We start from the raw sequence: 21,773 nt of genomic DNA, 5'->3' as shown, positions 1-21,773 counted from the left end.
AAAGCAAACCAAGTTATGTTAATATCAGAGCTAAATCATGGAGTACACACATTTGACATCTGTGGGCTGTGTGTAACTGTCACTGACTTCGGTAATCACTCACCAAGGCATACCAGTAGCTCCATCCTGGAGGAACGTATTCTAACCCACCAGCAGCTGGGGCTCCATACTGAAAAGCAGACAAGCAGGGCATTAGAAGTCCTTAGACATGAAGAGACACAAAGAAACAGGACACGTGTAGAATCTGTTTAGATCAGTCCCTGAAACATGGCAGGCACTCACTTTTCCCAAACACACAAACCAGCAAAAAATAAAGGACACCATATTCCTAGAAACTTCTGAAGTATGAGCTGGCAAACTACAGGCCAAATCTAGCCTGCTAACTGTTTTGTATGGCCAGCAAGCTAAGAATTTTTTTCCAACCATTAAAAAAATACAAAGTCCAATCATAAGAAGAATATGTTATAACATGTGACAGCTACATGAAATTGAAATTTCAGTGGTGATAAAGTTTATTGGAACACAGCCACACTCATCAGTTTACGTAACGTCTATGGCTGCTTTCATGCTACGATGACAGAGTTGAATACTTACAACAGAGACATACAGCTTGCAAAGCCTAATTTACTTCTGGCCCTTTACAGAAGATGACCATATGGCTTAGGCCACAGGGCTCATTTGCTGAATAGTCCAACTGACCTTGTGACTAGCAACAGTGAAAATAACCCAACTTTGAGATACCAGCCAATAATTTCTGTAGTCTTGATGATGAAATCTACTTTTCAAAACATCAATTGGTTGCCTTCCCTATGTGATCAGACCAGAGACTGAACATGCAATCCAGGTATGTGTTCTGATGGGGAATTGAACCGGCAACCTTTCACTGAACAGGAAAAGGCTCAACCAACTGAGTCACCCCAGTTGGGCTAGGACAGTGGTCGGCAAACTCATTAGTCAACAGAGCCAAAAATCAACAGTACAACGATTGAAATGACTTTTGAGAGCCAAATTTTTTAAACTTAAACTTCTTCTAATGCCACTTCTTCAAAATAGACTTGCCCAGGCTGTGGTATTTTGTGGAAGAGCCACACTCAAGGGGCCAAAGAGCCACATGTGGCTCGCGAGCCGCAGTTTGCCGACCGCGGGGCTAGGATATGCTTTTATTGATTTTTTTTTTTTTAATGGAACGCTTCACAAATTTGTGTGTCATCATTGTGCAGGGGCCATGCTAACCTTTTCTGTATTGTTCCAATGTTAGTATATGTGTTGCTGAAGTGAGCACTGATTTTTTTTTTTTTTTTAGAGAGAGAAAAGGAGGGAATGGGAGGAGGAGGAGGAGGGAGGGAGGGAGGGAGGGAAAGAAACAAACAAACATCAATCAACTGCCTCCTGTATAGACCTGACCGGGATCAAACCTGCAACCTAGGTATGTGCCCTGACCAAGAATCCAACCCGCAACCTTTTTGGTGTACAGGATGATGCTCCAACCAACCGAGCCACCCGGTCAGGGCAGTCCTAGGATAATTTTTCAATAAATGCTCCTCAGACTATTTAAAAGAATAAATACAGTACCCAAATGATGTAAATATGTTTATATATAAGTTCTTATTTATGGGCAGATTAGGAAAAAACATTTGTCAAAAATCCTTTAACATGACTTGAACGGATACTTATTTTTAAAAAAGTAACATGAATTCTATTAATTCACATTTAAAAAGCTGTTATTAAAAAAAGGGGGAGAAGAATAATTAGACCATTCAACATACCTCATTTAAGTATTTTCCTGCAAAAAAGGTCTGATAACCACACATGGATCTGAGAATTGCTGGGAAAGTATTTGGTTCTTGGATCTTCTGCCAAGACTTACTACTGCAGTTTCCCTCTAAAGTGTTGTTAACAACGTGATGATTATGTGGGTACTTCCCTGTCAGGATACTGGCACGGCTCGGGCAGCAAAGAGCACTTGGCACATACTACAAAGGAAACAGAAGCAAAAAGGATAAAGTTACACAAGAAAGATGAATTTCTCATAATTTCTAAAAAGAATTAAAGAAAGCTGCTCAATATTTTAACTTCAAATTTCTAGTTTCCCCAATATAGAAATATTCTTTGCATATGACACATTTCCAAGCTGCCATATGTAATATAATAGAGACAGTAAAGCAGATAAAACAAACCAAGGAACAGATTTCTTTTCTAGCTGGTTTCTTTCTGCAGGATAACAATGCTCTTCTAACCTCACCTCAAATAAATATTTACATACAAGGAGCACAGCATGGTGGGAGCTAGGTCTTAACCAAAGATAAAGACTACTACTTGAGCCCTAACCAGTTTGGCTCAGTGGATAGAGCGTTGGCCTGCGGACTGAAGGGTCCCAGGTTCTATTACGGTGAAGGGCATATACCTTGGTTGCAGGCACATCCCCAGTAGGGGTGTGCAGGAGGCAGCTGATTGATGTATCTAACTCTCTATCCCTCTCCCTTCCTCTCTGTAAAAAAATCAATAAAATATATATATTTTTAAAAAGACTACTACTTGAATTTAATGTAGCTGAGAAGTAGAGGGTCATGTTCAGGCTGATCTGTAGCTTTATGTATTTCCTGTATCATTTTATACATGAAAGACAGATTATTTTTTTCTACTTTAATTATGTTTCTATTTGCTACTGTCATCAATAGACTTACCCCATTCTACCCAATAATATCTGTGTAACTCTTAATGCACATTTAACAGAAGGGTAATACTAGCTTATACTTCCACCAGCAGAGAAGGCAAGCTCATTTGAGCACACCTTTGTCAAAATTACATAGTATCCTTTTTAAATACTTAGTATTTATTTGGCCTTTTATTGGATTTGACATTTTTAAATACTGATGAACATTATGGGAATGGTCTGTTCAAGTGCTTTGCACATTTTTTCCTCCTGAGCTATTGGCCTCTTGTTACATAAAATTGGAATTAAGGAAGGATTCAGTCATGCTACCAATACTTCCCGTTTTTTACTTTTGCCTTTTAATTTTGTTAGATGTTTGACTTTTATAATTTTCACACTGGCAACTTTTAATTCTTTCCCTTTTTTGTTTCCCAACTTAATTTTTGGGAATACCACACTGTTTACTGTATCTTCATATTACATTTTAGTATCCAGTAGAGCAATTTCTTCCTTTAAAAAAATTACCCTAATTGTTCTAACCTATTATTCCAGATAACTTTGGATTCACTGAATTCAGCATAAAAAAAAATCTTACTGGAATTCTGATTAGAATAAATACTTCATAATCTGTGTCTTCCCATGGAAAGTAATGTGCATGTCTTCATATTAAGTAGTTTTTATTATATCACTTACAAAGTTCTGTAACTTTATTTATATAGGTCTTAAAGAACCATTACTAGCCACCACTAGCTTATTTCCAGAGTCTGAATTTTCCTGCTATGTGAATGAGATCTTTTCTCCCTCCAATATTTCTCTAACTGGTTATACAGAAGTTTTTTGTTTGTTTGTTTGTTTGTTTGTTTTCATTTCTACCTTACTACATTCTATTAAAAGTTTTCCAACAATTCTCTTGTTTTCTAAGTAGACAATCCAAACAAGTGGAAATAATAATTTTGTCTTTTCCCAATAGTTTTACCTCTTAATTCTGCTAGACTATGCCAACGACTAGAGAGTTCAGAAAAATATTAAGCAAGAGGTATTGGCCCTTTGTCTCCCTAACAACAGTGACCAGAGTATTTCACCTTAACTACAGATGTGCTATTTGAAGTATTCATCATAAGGATGTATTCTTCCAACAGCTTAATAAATTAATTACCAGGAAAAGATGCTAAAATTTCAGAGAATTTTCAAGCATCTATTGGAATGAACATATAATTATCCTTCTTTCACTACCAATTCCATGTTGGTGGACAATATAATAACCACCATTGTATAGTACAGTCAGCCCTCTGTATGTGTGGGTTCCGAATCCACAGATTCAACCAACCTCAGATTGAAAATGTTCAAGGGAAAAACGTCGCGTTGTTGCAGACGTGAACAGTATAATTAGGTCTATGATGTGGTTGCATTTTGTACTGAACTTGTACAGACTTTTTATTGTCACTATTCCCTAAACAATACATTATAACAACTGTTTACATAGTATTTTCATTGCATTAGGTATTATCAGTAACCTAGAGATAATTTAAAGTCTACAGGAGTATGTGCCTAAGTTACATGCAAATACTATGCTATTCCATGTAAGGGACTTGAGCACCCACAGATTTGGTATCTGTGGGGGTGGGGGTGGTCCTGGAACCAATCCCTCACAGATACCAAGGGATGACTGAAATCATTATAAGTTAGGCAGGGATACAAGTGGTTGCTTTATATATATCAATTCACTTAACCTAACATAAACCCTGAGGTAAGTTTTAGTACTCCCATTTATAAATGTGGAAAACAAGGGCCAGAAAGCTTAATAACTTGCCCACGGTCACACAGCTGGAAAAGAGGCAGAGAGCATTTGAAATTAGGCGGTCTGGCTCCAGAGCCGGTGCTCTAAAGCCCAACACTAGGCTGCTATTCAATGGATTTCCTGATATTAATAGGCTACCACTTACTTGTGTATGTGCATGGTTCTCAAGTTCGCTAGCATTTGAGTCTCTGTATTTATGTTTATATATACATACATTTGTTTCACATATTCACACATACATACAATTGTTGTTGGCTTTGTTGCTATGGTCTTTGTCAGGTTTGGCTTCCATGGTTAACTGGGTTTTGTAAAATGGTCTGCAAGTTTTTACCATGGAACAGTTTACATAGCATTAATGTTATCTGATGCTTACAATCCACATTCAAACCTCAGTCAGGTTTGAAATAAAATTCTCAAGTTCTAAGTTGTAGAAAAGACTGGCTTAGAAATTGCCTGCAGAATATCTCCAATTGGTAAGAAGTAATATTTCAATTAACAGAATTTATCACATTAAATAAGGTCCCTCCTTCAGATCAGGCTTTTAACTGGGGAAGAAAAAACAAAACAGACTACCCAAAAGTGAGTGTTTCTTCTTAGAACATACACACAATTGAAATTTAACAAAATTAAATTGGCTTTAAAACTTACAGCACTGGAGAAAGTCATCCCCATCTCTCCGATGAGAGCCTTGGTTTTCTTTAGTGGTGTCTGTAAAGCAAATAATTATCCGTTAAACTATTTCTTTCAATCAACTACAATACACAGACCAAAATTCAAGGGTTTTGCATCTTATCTCAACCTCTTATTCCCAACAGATCAGCTCCATCTGACACCAAGAAACAGCCAAGAGAGTAATTCTGGAGATGAAGCAAACAGGTTTGGTTAGTCAGTTCTTTCCTACGCAAAAAAGTTCAGGGCTTCATAATGCTTGCAGGAGGGGAAAGTTCACAGCTGATGGTATTTTTCTAGCAGTGCCGATTTCAATGTAATGAAATTTTGTGCCCTTATCTCATTTGTCACCAGCCTCCTTAAGAGATAGGGCAGAACTATCTCCATTAATTCATCTTTAGAAGCAGGATGTGGGAAATCATATAAAAGTAGCCTTCCACCTTTTAAAACAGTTATAACACTTATGTTCTGAAAGCCAGCAAGACTGAGGCTCAGATTAAGTCAAATATCAGTCATTCAGTGGTGGAGCCCAGATGCACACTTTTGACTACAAACTCACAGCCCTCTGCACTAGATATATCACCACCTCAGGTAAGAACTTGAACCGGGTGGCAAACAGGTATACACAAAACCCTGTCAAGCAAAAGACTAGTCAGAAATTACTTTGTTTATATCCTTGCTTTTTATCATTGTTCAAAATCTAAGATCCTGACAAGTATAGAGAATAATTAATATCAAATCCTACAGTGAGGATAAAAGTCTAAAGATGGTCATTTAAATACAAATAAAAAGGACCATAAATCTGAATAATCTTTATTCAGATGCCACATAGCAAGAAAGAACCATTGAAGAGGCTCATTTTAGTTGTATTATGAGAGTCAATTCATGATGATTCTCAAGTACCTTTGAAATCTAGGACCATATTAAATGCAGCTCTAAGTGTATTTTGTTGTATAATAGTTCCTTAAAGACAATCCAAATATATAACTGTGTTAACAAGAGCCTCATTTTCAATACTGTATAAATTACTTTCCCCCATTGTTTTACATAGATAGTAGAAAAATTAAGGAACCCAAAAGCTCAAAAGGATGAGAATTCTAACATTCAAGAAGAACTTTGAGCCTGGCCAGTGTGGGTCAGCAGTTGAGCACTGACCCAGGAACCAAGAGGTCACTGGTTTGATTCCTGGTCAGGGCACATCCCCAGGTTATGGGCTCAATCCCCAGTGTGGGGCATGTAGGAGTTAGCCGATCGATGATGTTCCTGTCTCATCAATGTTTCTAGCACTCTATCCTTCCTTCTCCCTTCCTCTCTCTTAAAAAAAAAACAAACAAAAAAACCCCAAACAACTACTTTGATCACTTCATGAGTAGATGCATAATGGGTCCCCAAGAAATGCTAGAGACATAGAAGGTCTTTGGTAACCTTCAGAAGCAATGTCACCAGTCGTAATCTCCCATGAAGCATCCCTGGGTGCTACACTCAGGTACAGAACATTGGGCTGCATAAAACATTAGATCAGTGGTTCTCAACCTTTCTAATGCCGCGACCCTTTAATACAGTTCGCGACCCACAGGTTGAGAACTGCTGCTGTCGAGCCTAAGACCATCGGAAAACACAGATGTTTACATTACGATTCATTAACAGTAGCAAAATTACAGTTATGAAGTAGCAACGAAAATAATTTTATGGTTGGGGGTCACCACAACATGAGGAACTGTATTAAAGGGTCGCAGCATTAGAAAGGTTGAGAACCACTGCATTAGATGGATGAAGAATCTGAGTTACAGTGAGGATATAGGGAGGGGAAATAAGTGCAGGGTGAGGAAAAGGTCCATGTGAGTTGATTATATCTGACTTAGTTATCAGATTGTCTGATAAATATGCAAAGTTACTGAGGAATATCTGATTTATAGTAAGACTCTACTGTGTGATTATACTACTATAACATTATTAAACACTTAATTTGTGCCAGGCACTGGTCTTGGCAATAGAAGTGGATAAAGATAGAAGGTCCCTGCCCTGAAGATCCTTGCACTCTTGGGGACTTAAACAACTAACAGGTAAACAAGCAAGCATTCTGGGTGGTGAAAAATGCTATGAACAGAATAAACCAGGATGATATGCTTACAGCTGGAGGGAGGAAAAGTGGAAAACACTTTAGGTGATAGGTCAGGGATGGCCTCTTTCAGGAGGTAACCAGTACTGAGGCACATGATGATGAGTCAGCCAAACAAACGTGCAGGATATGACACTTCTAGGCTGAGTGAACAGCAAGTACAAAGGCTGCCAGAGAAGAACAGAGGCACCTGTGAGGGACAAAAAGCAGTGCGTGGCAGAAGCAGTGCAGTCAGTAAAGGGGAGAGTGGGATAAGACAAGTTCAGAGAGTTAGGCAGAAGCCAAAGAATTGATGGAGGGCTGCACAAGAATCTAGAGTTTAATGTAAGAGATTTATATTAATAACCATAATCTTTAGACTATTCATAGTAGTACAAATGATAAGCATAAAATCTGTGCTTAATCAAACAAGTCCCAGGCAAGAAACCACACTGTACTGAAAATGTGTATGTGTGTCTGAATGTTAACATGGATCCTTAAGATCTAAGCAAAGATAGTGACTGGTGAGGTTAAGGCCATACCACATTCTTCATGAAGCAGCCAATCTTACACTCGAATATGGGTAAATGTGTTACTTTACTACATCTGAAGCAAAATCCCTTCCATAAAAATCCCAAGGAGTCATTTACTTTCCTAGCTCCCATGTACACCTGCTCTGAAATAAAGTTTGGTAATTCTATAGCTAACTTTTCCTTTTTCAATGGAAAACCATTCTGCTTTAAGCAAACCAAAGACATCATGTATGTATTTATTCTTCCCCTACATTTCATTACAGCTCCTCCCCTCACTTCCTTGAAATTTTAACCGAATGACACTTTTTCTAGAGTGAATGATTTTTTAAAAACCATCCTGTGCTTCTGTGAAAAACAGGATGCCCACCACACCATAATTACATTTAAATAAAATCAAGAAATTGAACCCTGGCCAGTGTAGCTCAGTTAGTGAGAGGTGGTGGGTTCAGTTCCTGGTCAGGGCACATACCCAGGTTGGGTGTTCAATCCCCGGTCAAGGTGTGTACTAGAAGGCTATCAACTGATGTTCCTTTCTCCCACTGATGTTTCTCTCTCTCTCCTTCTTCCCCTTGCTCTAAAATCAGTAAGTATTTCCTCAGGTGAGGATTAAAGACAAAAAATTCAAGAAATCTACAGGAATTTTTCACTGGGTAAAAAAACACCTAAAAACGGAATCCCAGATACCTGCAACAAATACAATGAAATGTTAAAGAGGACACTACCACATAAAACACTATTTCAAAGATGACAGGTTTCACATTAAACCACAATCATACAAGTGTTACAATCCTTTCATCTGAATTAGTTTGTGGGGATTGACCACTGTTTATTTTGCCAACTATGGTGGCAATTCATAATCCTTTTGGGGGGCCAAGAAATGAAGATAATATATACAAAGTATTTATTACATGTAAATTAAGAAGTTCCATGACCCCACTGGTGCTCCTGAATGTCACCTGAAGAATCTCTGACCTGTGGTATAAGTAACTATGCTGATGTGGGTATGTGGAATGACATCTGTAAGACAACATTATCACAGTATTTTTGAACAGGAGAAAAAGCATGGGGCTCTGAGATCATTAGACACCAGGCTTTGTCCCTCACTAGCTGTGTGAACCTTGGCCAAGTTATAGCCCCCTCTAAATTTCAGTTTCCTCTTAGTTAAGATAAGGACAATACCTACAGCAGAGGACTCCTGTGAGGACTGAAGCACAAATATAAAACACCTCATACTCTGGCTCCAAGTAGAATCTCAAATGCTATATTGTCTTAGCTCTTCCCCTTCAACTCCTGTTTGACAACCAGTCATGAAATATTCTGTAAAAGCCTACAAGAGAAGCAAGAATTCTCCAGAGTTGGAGCATTAAATTCAACTTGTTCCCTCCACACAATTTTGGCTCTTCTCTCCAGTACAAACACCTATAAAAAAGAAACTGCTATGGTTTAAAGAAGCAAATATGATTAACATGCTAAGGCAGTGGTCGGCAAACTCAGTCAACAGAGCCAAATATCAACAGTACAACGATTGAAATTTCTTTTGAGAGCCAAATTTTTTAAACTTAAACTTCTTTAACGCCACTTCTTCAAAATAGACTTGCCCAGGCCGTGGTATTTTGTGGAAGAGCCACACTCAAGGGGCCAAAGAGCCGCATGTGGCTCGCGAGCCGCAGTTTGCCGACCACGGTGCTAAGGGGAAGAGACCACATATGTGGCCTACAGAAATGGAAGAAAATGAATTCTGAACACCACATCTTGTATTTAAGTGATGAAGTTTGTTTTCAACAGAGATGTGAAAACTTTACCCTTTTTTTTTTTTAAACACCCACTTTTCTTTCTTTTTAAAAAAATATATTTCCTTATTGATTTCAGAGAGGAAGGGAGAAGGAGAGAGAGAAACATCCAATGATGAGAGAGAATCTTCGATCGGCTGCCTCCTGCACGCCCCCCACTGGTGATGGAGCCCACAACCTGGCATGTGCCCTTGGCCCGAATTGAACCTGGGACCCTTCAGTCCACAGGCCAATGCTCTATCCACTGAGCCAAATCGGCTAGAGCCGTGGTTGGCAAACTGTGGCTCGCGAGCCACATGCGGCTCTTTGGCCCCTTGAGTGTGGCTCTTCCACAAAATACCACGGCCTGGGCGAGTCTATTTTGAACAAGTGGTGTTAGAAGAAGTTTAAGTTTAAAAAATTTGGCTCTCAAAAGAAATTTCAATCGCTGTACTGTTGATATTTGGCTCTGTTGACTAATGAGTTTGCTGACCACTGGGCTAGAGTGAAAGCTTTACCTTTCAATTATGCTTCAGTCACTAAACTATTATTAATTTTTGATAGAGGTGGCTTGCTTTTCCTGGATAAAATACTTTTCAAGGGCACAAGAGATATTTTCTTTTTTAAAAAACAAGGAGTTTTGTGAGGAGGATTAAGTGTAGCTGTTAGAATGGTGGAAAAAAGAACAAAATAAAATCCAGGAGGGCAATTAAGTCAAGACTCTTCAATGTCAACGTGACTGAATAGAAATTAAAAGGCAATGAGGCGTATGTGGCAGGGTGTGGAGTCAAAATGCAAGCATCTTAAACATCAGCTAGAAAAGAATCTCATACTCTTGAACATAGCCCCGAGTTAATATTTTAATTCACAAACCAGAAATATATATACATATGGATATGCTTAACATTTACCGCATGTACCACACAGACATTTTCTATTCTCAGAGTCTGTTCCACAGGGAAGTGAAAATGCTGGTAGTTACTGAACTGATTTCACAACTCACTTATGGACAGGATGAAAGACACTGAACTAGGGTGTTACTACACAGTCAAAGTTAGGAACCTCTTGCCTGAAGTGTTTTCATAATCTCAGCATTTTGCTGAAAGCAAAAAGAGAACTGAAAGAAAGCAAGCAAAAAAGCACTTGTTCTTAAAAAGAGGAATACCATACCCAGAATCAGAGCACTAGTCAGGATTCTGACATGACTGCCTCCACGATTTATGTGCCTTGGGCAAGCCACTTGCTGTGCTATCCTGAGTAGGGGGTTGGGTGGATACTCCTGAGGGTCATAAACATCAAGACTCTTACGATACAGAAGCAAAATTAACTCTGGAAAAGAATGAAGTCTCATGACAACACCCAGATGATACAAAATGGAACTCTGACAGTATCTAATGCATCAGCCAGGTGTTCAATTAGGCTAATTGGATTTTCTTGATTCTTGTGAGGCAAAGCACACCCTGAATAAATAGTTCGAAATCTACCTACCAGATTAGTTCATTTCAGCACTTATTTTATAAATATCAGGCACAGACACCGTACCCAGGAACAAAGGCGGAGGTGGCCTAGGTCCTCACACAGGGGGCTGTACTTGTCTTCTAATCCAAAATATACTCAAGGCTTGCATCGCCTTAGCCAACACCTGCTCCTCATCGGTTCTGCCCATGCCTAACTGGCGTCCACCTGTGTATCCCGAGATCACGAAGGAACGCAAGCTCCGCAGCCGTAAGGTCCAGACTAGAAGCTCCTTGTAGCGCGTGTATGTGTGTCACCCTCCAAGAGACGCTGGAACAAGATGAGGAAACAGAGTTCTGCGGCCCCTCAGACCTGCGTCAAGGGCCTGGCGTGGCCAAAGCAAACCTACCCAGGGTCAAGTCAGCCAGTTCAGGGAGCCGGGGTGGGGATGGGAAAGAGGGCAAGAAACCAGGGAGTCCGCCCGAGAGAGGGAGAGGGGCGGGGCAGAAACAGGAGTTACCATGCCGCCGAGCACTTCGTCCTGGTCGTCGGTGAGGAGCAGCACCACGTTGGGCCTCCGAGAGCCCGCCGCCGCCCGGGAGCCCCCCAGGCAGCAGCCCGGCAGCAGCAGCAGCAGTAACAGCAGCGCTAGGCTGCAGGAGCGCAGGTGGCGGGGGCTGTGCCGCCCCGGCCCACCTGCGCCCACAGGCAGGAGCCGCATGGCGGACAGAGCTCCGGGGGGACCCCGGGTCGGTGTGTGGGGACGCGCAGGCGGCTGAAGGGCGAGAGGCCGAGGAGCCGCAGGGAGAGTCGGCGAACCGTGAAAGCCGGAGCTGGGGTCAGGCGTTTTCTCCCAGGCGCGGTCACGTGAGCGGGGACGGGGGTGGAGCGCGCCGTGAGGTCACGTGGGGGCGACGGGGCAGGACGCGGACGGACGGGAGGGCGGGGCGGGGCCAGGCTAGAGGACCCGGAAGTGGGCCGAGACTGGGGAGAACCGCTGAGAGCGGGACCCCGCTGGCCTCGGCTTGGGCTCCGGTCGGGTTTTGGTAGGACCAGTTTCTGAGCACTTGGTGCAAAAACTATAAAACGGAGCGAGGATAAGATGAAAAGGAGGAGGGAGAGAAAGGAGGAATGTACATAGTGAGATCAGCTGGTGGGCAGAGTGGGTTTTACCATGTTTAATCCCCAAGACAAAAAACACTTTATATATATATTTTTAAATATATTTTATTGATTTCTTACAGAGAGGAAGGGAGAGGTATAGAGAGTTAGAAACATCGATGAGAGAGAAACATGGATCAGCCTCCTCCTGCACACCCCCTACTGGGGATGTGCACGCAACCAAGGTAAATGCCCTTGACCGGAATCGAACCTGGGAACCTTCAGTCTGCAGGTCGATGCTCTATCCACTGAGCCAAACCAGTTAGGGCTAATTGTTTATATTTAATCGGTTTTGATTTTCTTTGCAACTCAGCTCTTCCATTTGGAGCTGGATTCCAAGTCAGCTATCTCTCTCTTTTTTAAATTCTCTCCCGAGGATATTTTTCCAGTGATTTTAGAGAGTGTGGAAGAGAGAGGGAAAGACAGAAAGAAAAATCAATGTGAGAGAAACACATAGATTGGTTGCCAACTGCATGAGGGAGAAAGCCTGCAACTGAGGTACATGCCCTTGACCAGAATGGACTCTGAGACCCTTCCCTCCCTAGGGCGCTTAGGGCCTAGGCCAAGGCTCTATCCACTGAGCCAAACCGGATAGGGATCCAAGTCAGCTCTCTTAATTTCAAGCCTGGTTATATGTTACTCCTCGGCTGTTAATAGTGGTTTCAAACAAACCAACAATTTATTGTATCCTGGCAGTCTAATGTTCCTTGATGGGTTTTCAAATATTTATCCTAATATTTCTTGGTGAATTTTCTGTTTGATTTTCACCAGCAGATATGTTGATTGATTGTAGAGAGGGTGGGAGAGAGAAACATCTATGTGAGAGAGAAACATAAATTCATTGCCTCTTGTTAGTGCCCCAGACGTGACCCAGGTCCTACAACCTAGGCAAGTGTCCTGACCAGGAATCAAACCAGGACCTCTCCCCGGCCTTATGTGGAATGATGCTCCAACCAATGGAGCCACACTGGCTAAGGCATCTTGGTGAATGTTTGAAAGCCATCTTAGAAGATGTTGGAGGATATGTACATTAAATAAAAACAAAACCTGTGAAACATGACCATCCAACCACATTAAGGAATCTTTAGAAAGTCCCATGAAACTAGAGCTCCCAAAATGTCTGTGGTGGCTCTAGACCTGCTCTACCATGCCCCTCTGCTGAAATATAGGAAAACAGAAACTTTTCCCGGCAAGGTGAGTGGCCAAGCCTTATTCCCAGCTCAGAACAATAGGCTGTACCTCCTGGCTCCCAACAAAGTGTATATTCTCTAAGCTGGATCATCCAACACAAAAAGTCTTTTAAACCTTGTGAAAGCACTGTGCCATAAGGTAAAAATAATTGTGTAAGTACTTCAAAGTGTCATATATACAACTACAAGTGTTAGGCAAAAGAAGTATTATGCCAGTTTTCTACTGGTGGCACCTTCTGAATCGGCACCAAAAAGAGGACCCCGTGAAGAACAAAGTTGTGTTGAGGGCATGGAGATTAAGTTTAAGGTGGCCGAGGCAGCTGGAAGTTGTGTGGCAAAATTAAAAAGAGGAGGAAGCTTTGTATATGAAAAGCTCCATAAATCTGCATAGATATCCTTTTGAGACTTCATTGAACACTAAGGTGTATTTTATTGGATAAAGGCACCAGAAGGTAAGACAATGAGTAACTAAGGAGATGAAATAATTCTTAAAGGAGGTGGAGATGTTTGAGAACCAGCCAGAAGGGAAAGTCTTCCTTAATCACAGGGATATTCAGTTGAGAACTCAGAAAGGTTATACCTTAGTAGTAGAGCTAATCTATCATAAATGAAAAGTACTGTACACCTATGATTGCAAAATTTAAATACAAGTCTCAAAATATCAAGCTGACCTGCAAGAAACATAACTTGCCTGTCAAAACAAGGTCTCCACTCTTTAGGGGAAGATGAGAAAATCTAAATACTCAACAACATAAAATTCACAATAGAAGTTCCTGCATCCAATAGAAAAATACACAGGCTGCCAAACAGGAAAATACGACCAGTAACCAGGAGAAAAATCAGTAAGAAATGACAGAGATGAGGGAATTAAATCAAGGTGATAAAACACCTACTATAACTATGTGTTTAAACCAGCGGTCACCAACCGGTGGTCCATGGACCACTGGTGGTCCGTGAGGTCCGAAAGTTTGGTGACCGTTGGCTTTAAACAGATCTAGACTGCCTGGGCATCCTGCAGGACCTCCTACCCATCCATCACATCGATGACATCATGCTGATTGGGCAGGATGAACAAGAGGCATGCTGGAATCTTTGTTATGACACATGTGCTCCGGAGCGTGGGAGATAGACCTTATGAAAATTCAGGAACTTGGCACTTCAGTAAAGGATTTTAGGGGCCCAGGGATGTGCCAGGACATTGCCTCTAGGGTAAAAACAAACTGGTGTATTTTGTATCTCTTTACTACAAAGAAGAAGCAGTGTTTGGTAGACTTCTTTCGTCTTCTGTATGCAACCCATCCTACCTAGGAATACTGCCTCAGCCCATACAGACTAGTTCCCCCTTTTCTGCAGTTTTACATCCTGCTGTTTCAGTTACCCACTGTCAACCATGGTCAGGAAATATTAAATGGAGAATTCCAGAAATAGACAATTTGTAAGTTTTAAATCGCGCGCCATTCTGAGTAGCTTGATGAAATCTCGCACCATTTCTTCTCTGCCCCACATGGGCGGGCATCCCTTTGTCCAGCATACCCACCAGTTAGTCACTTAGTAGCCGTCTAGGTGATCAGATCTACTGTTTAGGTTTCACAGTGCTTGTGTTCAAGTAACCCTTACTTTACTTAATAATGACTCTAAAGCACAAGAGCAGTGATGCTGGCAATTTGGACGTGCCAAAGAGAACCGTAAAGTGCTTCCTTTAAGTGAAAAGATATGTATCTATAAGACAAAAAACATCCTATCTAATAAAATAGTAATATGCAAATTAACCATCACTCCGCTACACCAAAAGCCACGTCCACCAGCCACACCCACCAGTCAATCAGGAGCGAATATGCAAATAAACCCAACCAAGATGGCTACAACCACAGAGAGCAGGAGGGAGGCTTGGGTTTCCCTGGCGATGGAGGAAGCCAAGCTTTCCCCACACCCTGGCAGGCCGAGGCCTTGCTTAAGGCTACAAAGTTTCAATTATAGAAGATACATAAATCCCAAAAGAAATGGCTGCCACCACAGAGCAAGCAGAAGGCTTGGCTCCACTCCCGGCTACAAAGTTTCAATTGTAGAAGATAAATAAACTCCAGATACCAGGGCCTCCGCTTGGGTCGCCAGGGGGCGTGGCCAGTCTGCAAACCACTACAGGCCCCTCGCCCAGGCCGCCCCATACCCCAAGGGAACCCCCACCCTGATCCGGGACACTCTTCAGGGCAAATCAGCTGGCCCCCACCCATGCACCAGGCCTCTATCCTATCTAATAAAAGAGTAATATGCAGATTGACCATCACTCCAACACACAAGATGGCTGCCCACATGTGGTCAAAGATCCTGCCCCCATGTAGACACAAGATGGCCACCACAAGATGGCTAGCAGGGGAGGGCAGTTGGGAGGGACCAGGCCTGCAAGGGAGGGCAGTTGGGGGCGATCAAGCCTGCAGGGAAGGGCAGTTAGGGGTGACCAAGCCAGCAGAGGAGGGAAGTCAGGGGCAACCAGGCCTGCAGGGAAAAGCAGTTGGGAGGGACCCAGGCCTGCAGCGGAGAGCAGTTGGGGGGGACCAGGCCTGCAGGGGAGGGCAGTTAAGGGTGACCAGGCCTGCAGGGGAGGGCAGCTAGGGGTGACCAGGCCTGCAGGGGAGGGCAATTAGGGGAAAACAGGCTGGCAGGGGAGCAGTTAGGCATCAATCAGGCTGGCAGGGGAGTGGTTAGGGGGTGATCAGGCTGGCAGGCAGAAGCGGTTAGGGGCAATCAAGAAGGCAGGCATGTGCCGAAACCGGTTTGGCTCAGTGGATAGAGTGTTGGCCTGCGGACTGAAGGGTCCCAGGTTCGATTCCGGTCAAGGGCATGTACCTTGGTTGTGGGCACACCCCCAGTGGGGGGTGTGCAGGAGGCAGCTCATCGATGTCTCTCTCTCATCGATGTTTCTAACTCTCTATCCCTCTCCCTTCCTCTCTGTAAAAAATCAATAAAATATATTTAAAAAAAAAAAAAAAAGAAGGCAGGCGAGCAGTTGGGAGCCAGCAGTCCTGGATTGTGAGAGGGATGTCCGACTGCCCGTTTAGGCCCGATCCCACCGGGTCCCAGATTGGAGAGGGTGCAGGCTGGTCTGAGGGACACACACCCCCATGCACGAATTTCGTGCACCGGGCCTCTAGTAGTTTATATGGGGCTCAGTATTATCCTCAGTTTCAGACATCCACTGGGGATCTTGGAACATGTCTCCCACGCTCTTGTAAGGGGGGACTATTGTACAGAGTGTCATGAAAGGCTGTCAGCTTTCAGTGGTGCCGGGAGGTGAAAAGAGCTCAGTAGCAGGCAGGGCTGGCTACATAATCTGCAGGGCCCTTTGTGAAGATCTTCGTATGACTTATTTATACTCAGCAGAAATCACTCACCATGGAAGTGGCACTAAACAACAAATTAGACAAAATAGCTTAGTCCAGGGGTGGGCAAACTTTTTGACTCGAGGGCCACAATGGGTTCCTAAACTGGACTGGAGGGCTGGAACAAAAGCATGGATGGAGTGTTTGTGTGAACTAATATAAATTCAAAGTAAAGGAGCGGAGGGGAGAGCAAGAGAACCCTCTGGTCTTTCGGCTCCGCGGGCCGGATAGAACAGCGGAACGGGCCGGATCCGGCCTGCGGGCCGTAGTTTGCCCACAGCTGGCAGTTGTTAGCCAGCCTTTGTCAGTGGCTACCTAAGTGCTGGCATAAAGGTACCTCACTTACTCTCAAAAAATGTCACTTGATAACAGGTGAGAGATCAGAATTTTGGTTCTCAGCTGGTATACATTGAGCAATCACAACTTACATTTTTTTTTCATTTATTGATTTTATAGAGGGGGGGGGGAGGGAAAAAGAGAGAAACATTGATTTGTTTTTCCACTTATTTATGCACTCATTGGTTGCTTGTATGTGCCCTGACCAGAGTTGAAACCTGCAACCTTGATGTATCAGGACGATGCTCTAACCCAGTGGTTGGCAAACTGAGGCTCGTGAGCCCGCGGTTTGCCGCTCTGTTTACTAATGAGTTTGCCGACCACTGCTCTAACCAGTTCAGCCACCAGGCCAGGCTCAAGCAATCACAATGTTTTATTATTGCAAAGGAAAGGTTATGTTCTGTTATTTTGAAATCTAGTGTGATATTTAAATATTAATTAAGCCTCAGTCAGATTAGGTCTCCAAAGTTCCTCTAAGCACTCAAATGTTATGACTTAAATATTATTTAACATTAATAGTTCTTACTTATTGACCATATATTATGTATTATATGCATTTCCTAAGGTCTGTCTAAAGCTTGATAGCTTTTACAAATACTAAAATCCTGTTTTTACTTCTTGTTCCAACTTTTTGAATTGAAAAAATAAGAGCCTTGTTCATGTATAGTTATTAAACTGAAATAGATTTCATTGTATTCCAAGCATGTAAAAAATCATAATCAGCAGACCTAAAGAGCAAAAGTGAGCTACCATGTGGAGAAGCGGAAACACAGCAATGACCTTTTGCATTTCTCATGTGACTCCGGAATGAGTAATCCCTGAAGGATTAAAGTAAAAGGTTAACTGCCAGATTTTACAAATCAGCCATTCCAAGAATAATCAAAGCTTTCATAATAGCAATTTAGTCTTTATGTGTATGTCTGCACATGCTGAAAAAAAATTATCAAATTATCAAAAATGTTGAATCTTGCTAAGGTAGTTTCTTTTTTTTTTTTTTTTAAATATTTTTTTATTGATTTTTTAGAGAGGAAGGAAGAGGGATAGAGAGTTAGAAACATCGATGAGAGAGAAACATCGATCAGCTGCCTCCTGCACACCTCCCACTGGGGATGTGCCCGAAACCAAGTTACGTGCCCTTGACCGGAATCGAACCTGGGACCTTTCAGTCCGCAGGCCGACGCTCTATCCACTGAGCCAAACCGGTTTTGGCATGGTAGTTTCAAATAGTAAGTGTCAGAAGGTTATTGACAAGACCCTGATACAGGCTTGGAAATAATTTAAATGTTCATTGTCTTTAGCTTGTACACTAGATTTACATAGATTGCACTTGATAGACTATATTAAATTGTACTTGACTTTGAGATAGATGCTTCTTAGCTTCTTGTAAATATAATGCAATGTTGGACCTTATATTTAGTATAAAATAAGTAGTATAATTATTTAAATATTAAAACTAAAGTTTCAAACAAATTGAAACACTAATTATTGTTAGTAGCATAACTAACCATAGTAAATTTAATTTTAGCTATTTTCTTTAGTCACGATCAGTTCAAAATCATATTGTTAGACCAATGGTTCTCTCTCTTTGTTTAAAATATAATTTTATTGATTTCAGAGAGGAAGGGAGAGGGAGAGAGAGATGGAAACATCAATGATGAGAGAGAATCATGGACTGGCTGCCTTTTGCACGCCCTCTACTGGGGATTGAGCCCACAACCCACGCATGTGCCCTGACCAGGAATCAAACAGTGACTTCCTGGTTCATAGGCTGATGCTCAACCATTGAACAACACTGGCTGGGCCAATGGTTCTCTCTTACATCCTTTCAGGCACCACACAGCAGTAATGTAGTGTATACCCTTTGCTACCTCTAGGATTCTATTTCATGGAACTAACTTTTCTTAAGAAGGTTGGTAATTGGTTGGTCTTATCTCTAGTTTTCATTTAATTAATTCAGTTAATTAATTCAACAAATATTTATTGAGTACCTATAATGCGATAGCGACTGTTCTAGGTGGTGGGCAAACATCAGTGAATAAAACAGACAAAAATTCCTGCCTTCAGGAGTATACTTTACTAGTGTGAAAGTCCATCTAGTTGTGGTAAGTCCTCCTAGACCTGAACCACCTGCTTGGCTGAGGTTCCGTTTCCATTTGGGTGTCCTCTGTTGCTGGCTTTTTATCTATGGCACTTAAAACACCTGTCTAGTGAATAATTACTCTTGAAAAATGGGAAGTTCACTTTCTAAGGGAATAGCTGTTGAAGAGCCACCTGCTAGAACTCCAGCTGTGTGTATATACCAAAATTACGAGCCCCTATCTTGCAAATTTCTGTCTTGCTGGACCATAATTATACAGGACTATCTGGCCAACTTGGCACTCTTTTTAAATCTGCACAGTCAATTAGAAAAAACAACAACTACAAAACTAAGCAATGACCCAAACTCAGCACCCAATGAAAGCACCTAAGCTACCAGCTAAAGCATTTGGAGATGTAAAACATTATGGAAGCACAGTGTTTAGCTGTTTACCAAAATAGAAACGGTTAGAACAAGGCTGTAAATTTGACTCTGAAAGAAACTTATGGGTAGGTCCAAATGAACGACCACTCCTCCCTAATTGCATACAACATCGCAGATTACAATGTGTACATGACTTAACTCACTGGAATGCTGAGAAAACGGTTTTATGGGGAAACAATACTGCTGGGAGCCATTTCCATAGAGAGCAATCTTCCCAAAGGTAGCCCTGGGAAGCCCATTCATACCTCCATGGGGCATTTTCTCTTGCCTTTAGGACCTTTTGAGGACTGGCTAAAGGAATTACTCCTAGAAATTATCTTCCCCACTTCGGGAATCCCCTCAGAGCTCCACAGTGACCAGGGAACTCATTCTCACAGGATAAATTATACAATCTGTCTGTAAGATCTGGCTGACTTTACATATCTGTTGTGTTTATCATCCCCAGTTCTCTGATCTTGTAGAACAGACTAAAGAGTAATCAAAACTTAACCGGCAAAACTCATAGGGTCCTTTAATCTGCCTTGGTCTAAGGCTCTCCCCTTGGTATTGCTCAGCCTATGATCTGTTCCCTTTGGCAAGCACAGTTTGTCTCCTTTTGAAATTATTACTTGGAGACCCATGAGATTAGATCAAGGAATGTATGAACCTGCACTGCTGAAGGAGACCTCTTGTCCTATCTAATAAAAGGGTAATATGCAAATTGACCATCACTACAACACACCAGATGGCCTCCCCCATGTGGACACAAGATGGCTGCCACAAGATGGCCTGCAGGGGAGGGCAGTTGGGAAGGACCAGGCCTGCAGGGGAGGGCAGTTGGGGCGACCAGGCCTGCAGGGGAGGGCAGTTGAGGGCAACCAGGCCTGCAAGGAAGGGCAGTTGGGGGTGACCAGGCCAGCAAGGGAGGGCAGTTAGGGGTGATCAGGCTGGCAAGGGAGGGCAGTTGGGGGTGACAAGGCCTGCAGGGGAGGGCAGTTAGGGGCAATCAGGCTGGCAGGGGAGCAGTTAGGTGTAGATCAGACTGGCAGGGGAGTGGTTATGGGGTGATCAGGCTGGCAGGCAGAAGCAGTTAGGGGCAATCAGGAAGGCAGGCAGGCGAGCGGTTGGGAGCCAGCAGTCCTGGATTGTGAGAGGGATGTCCGACTGCCCGTTTAGGCCCGATCCCACCGGGCAATCAGACATCCCTCGAGGGGTCCCAGATTGGAGAGGATATAGGCTGAGACGTGGGACACACACACCGTGCACCGGGCCTCTAGTTTATTATAAAGAACTTATAAGGGCCCTTACAACTCACACTGGTAGAGCAATCTTCCCAAGGCTTGCTCCTGGAAGGCAAAGATCTACAATCCACAATCTCCAACCTGGAGATTATACCCATTGGAAATACCATCTCTATAAAGATGCCTTTCAGCCCCGATGGAAAAGGCCATATAAGGTATTAACAACTAATCCATGTGCTGCTAAACTTAAGAGGTATTGATTCACAGATTCATATTTATCATTTAAAAAAAAGCCATACCTGAGTGGTCATCTCAGCCTACTGAAGATCTTAAGCTGAAAAATCTCTGAACAATCCAAGACCACCACTAGAATTTTCATTCCGGATGGAAGCAGATGGCACCTAACACAGAGGGCTCTCCCAAGACCTCGGACCAGGCCAGTCAGTCATACATGATTCCACACAGCAACCCTTGCCCTTCTTCCCTTTGAGCACCTTTGTTTCATTTACTGATCATATTGCTATCACAACTGTGTCCCCCAAGCCCAACAAAACTCTTTTTGTTTGATAATCCTCACCTGAGGATATTTTTCCCATTGATTTTTAGAGAGCGAGAGAGAGGGAGGGAGCGAGTAGGGAGAGAAACATCAATGTAAGAGAGACACATCAATTGGTTGCCTCCCACACTCGCTGCCACCAGTGCTACGGATGGAACCTGCAACCCAGGTACGTGCCCTTGACCTGGAATCCAAACCGAGACCTTTCAGTCCAAGGGTTGATGCTAACCATTGAGATACACTGGCCAGGGTTTGCTGGAACAAAATCTTCCTTTTCCTAGCTCTTTAGTATGATTTCAAGATGAACACACTCAGATTCTTATGTCTGCTTACTACAATGACTACCCTATTTGCCCTTCAACACCCTTTTGCTCCCACTATCCAATGATTACCCAACAGTACTAATTTAACTGACTGTTGGATATGCAACTGAACTA

The 21,773-nt window shown here is 42.5% G+C and overlaps 1 protein-coding gene across 2 annotated transcripts in view; it reads right to left on the bottom strand.

Moving 5' to 3' along the window:
• GNS (glucosamine (N-acetyl)-6-sulfatase) overlaps positions 1 to 11,872 on the bottom strand; it is a 49,803-nt gene extending 37,931 nt beyond the window's left edge. Inside the window, exons 1-4 of one of the 2 annotated variants that reach the window (XM_080661732.1) lie at positions 11,496 to 11,872; positions 5,100 to 5,159; positions 1,767 to 1,973; positions 104 to 169 (exon numbers count right to left, since the gene is read on the bottom strand). In XM_080661732.1, coding sequence (XP_080517858.1) covers positions 104 to 169; positions 1,767 to 1,973; positions 5,100 to 5,159; positions 11,496 to 11,696 — 534 coding nt within the window. In that variant the 5' untranslated portion in view covers positions 11,697 to 11,872. The remainder of the gene's footprint in view (positions 1 to 103; positions 170 to 1,766; positions 1,974 to 5,099; positions 5,160 to 11,495) is intronic. The other variant, XM_080661731.1, reaches the window with a different exon arrangement.
• Positions 11,873 to 21,773: the final 9,901 nt, after the last annotated feature.

The sequence above is a fragment of the Plecotus auritus genome (assembly GCF_963455305.1).
Source record: "Plecotus auritus genome assembly, chromosome: 3".
Lineage (NCBI taxonomy): Eukaryota > Metazoa > Chordata > Mammalia > Chiroptera > Vespertilionidae > Plecotus > Plecotus auritus.
This window is presented reverse-complemented; position numbering and strand designations above follow the sequence as displayed.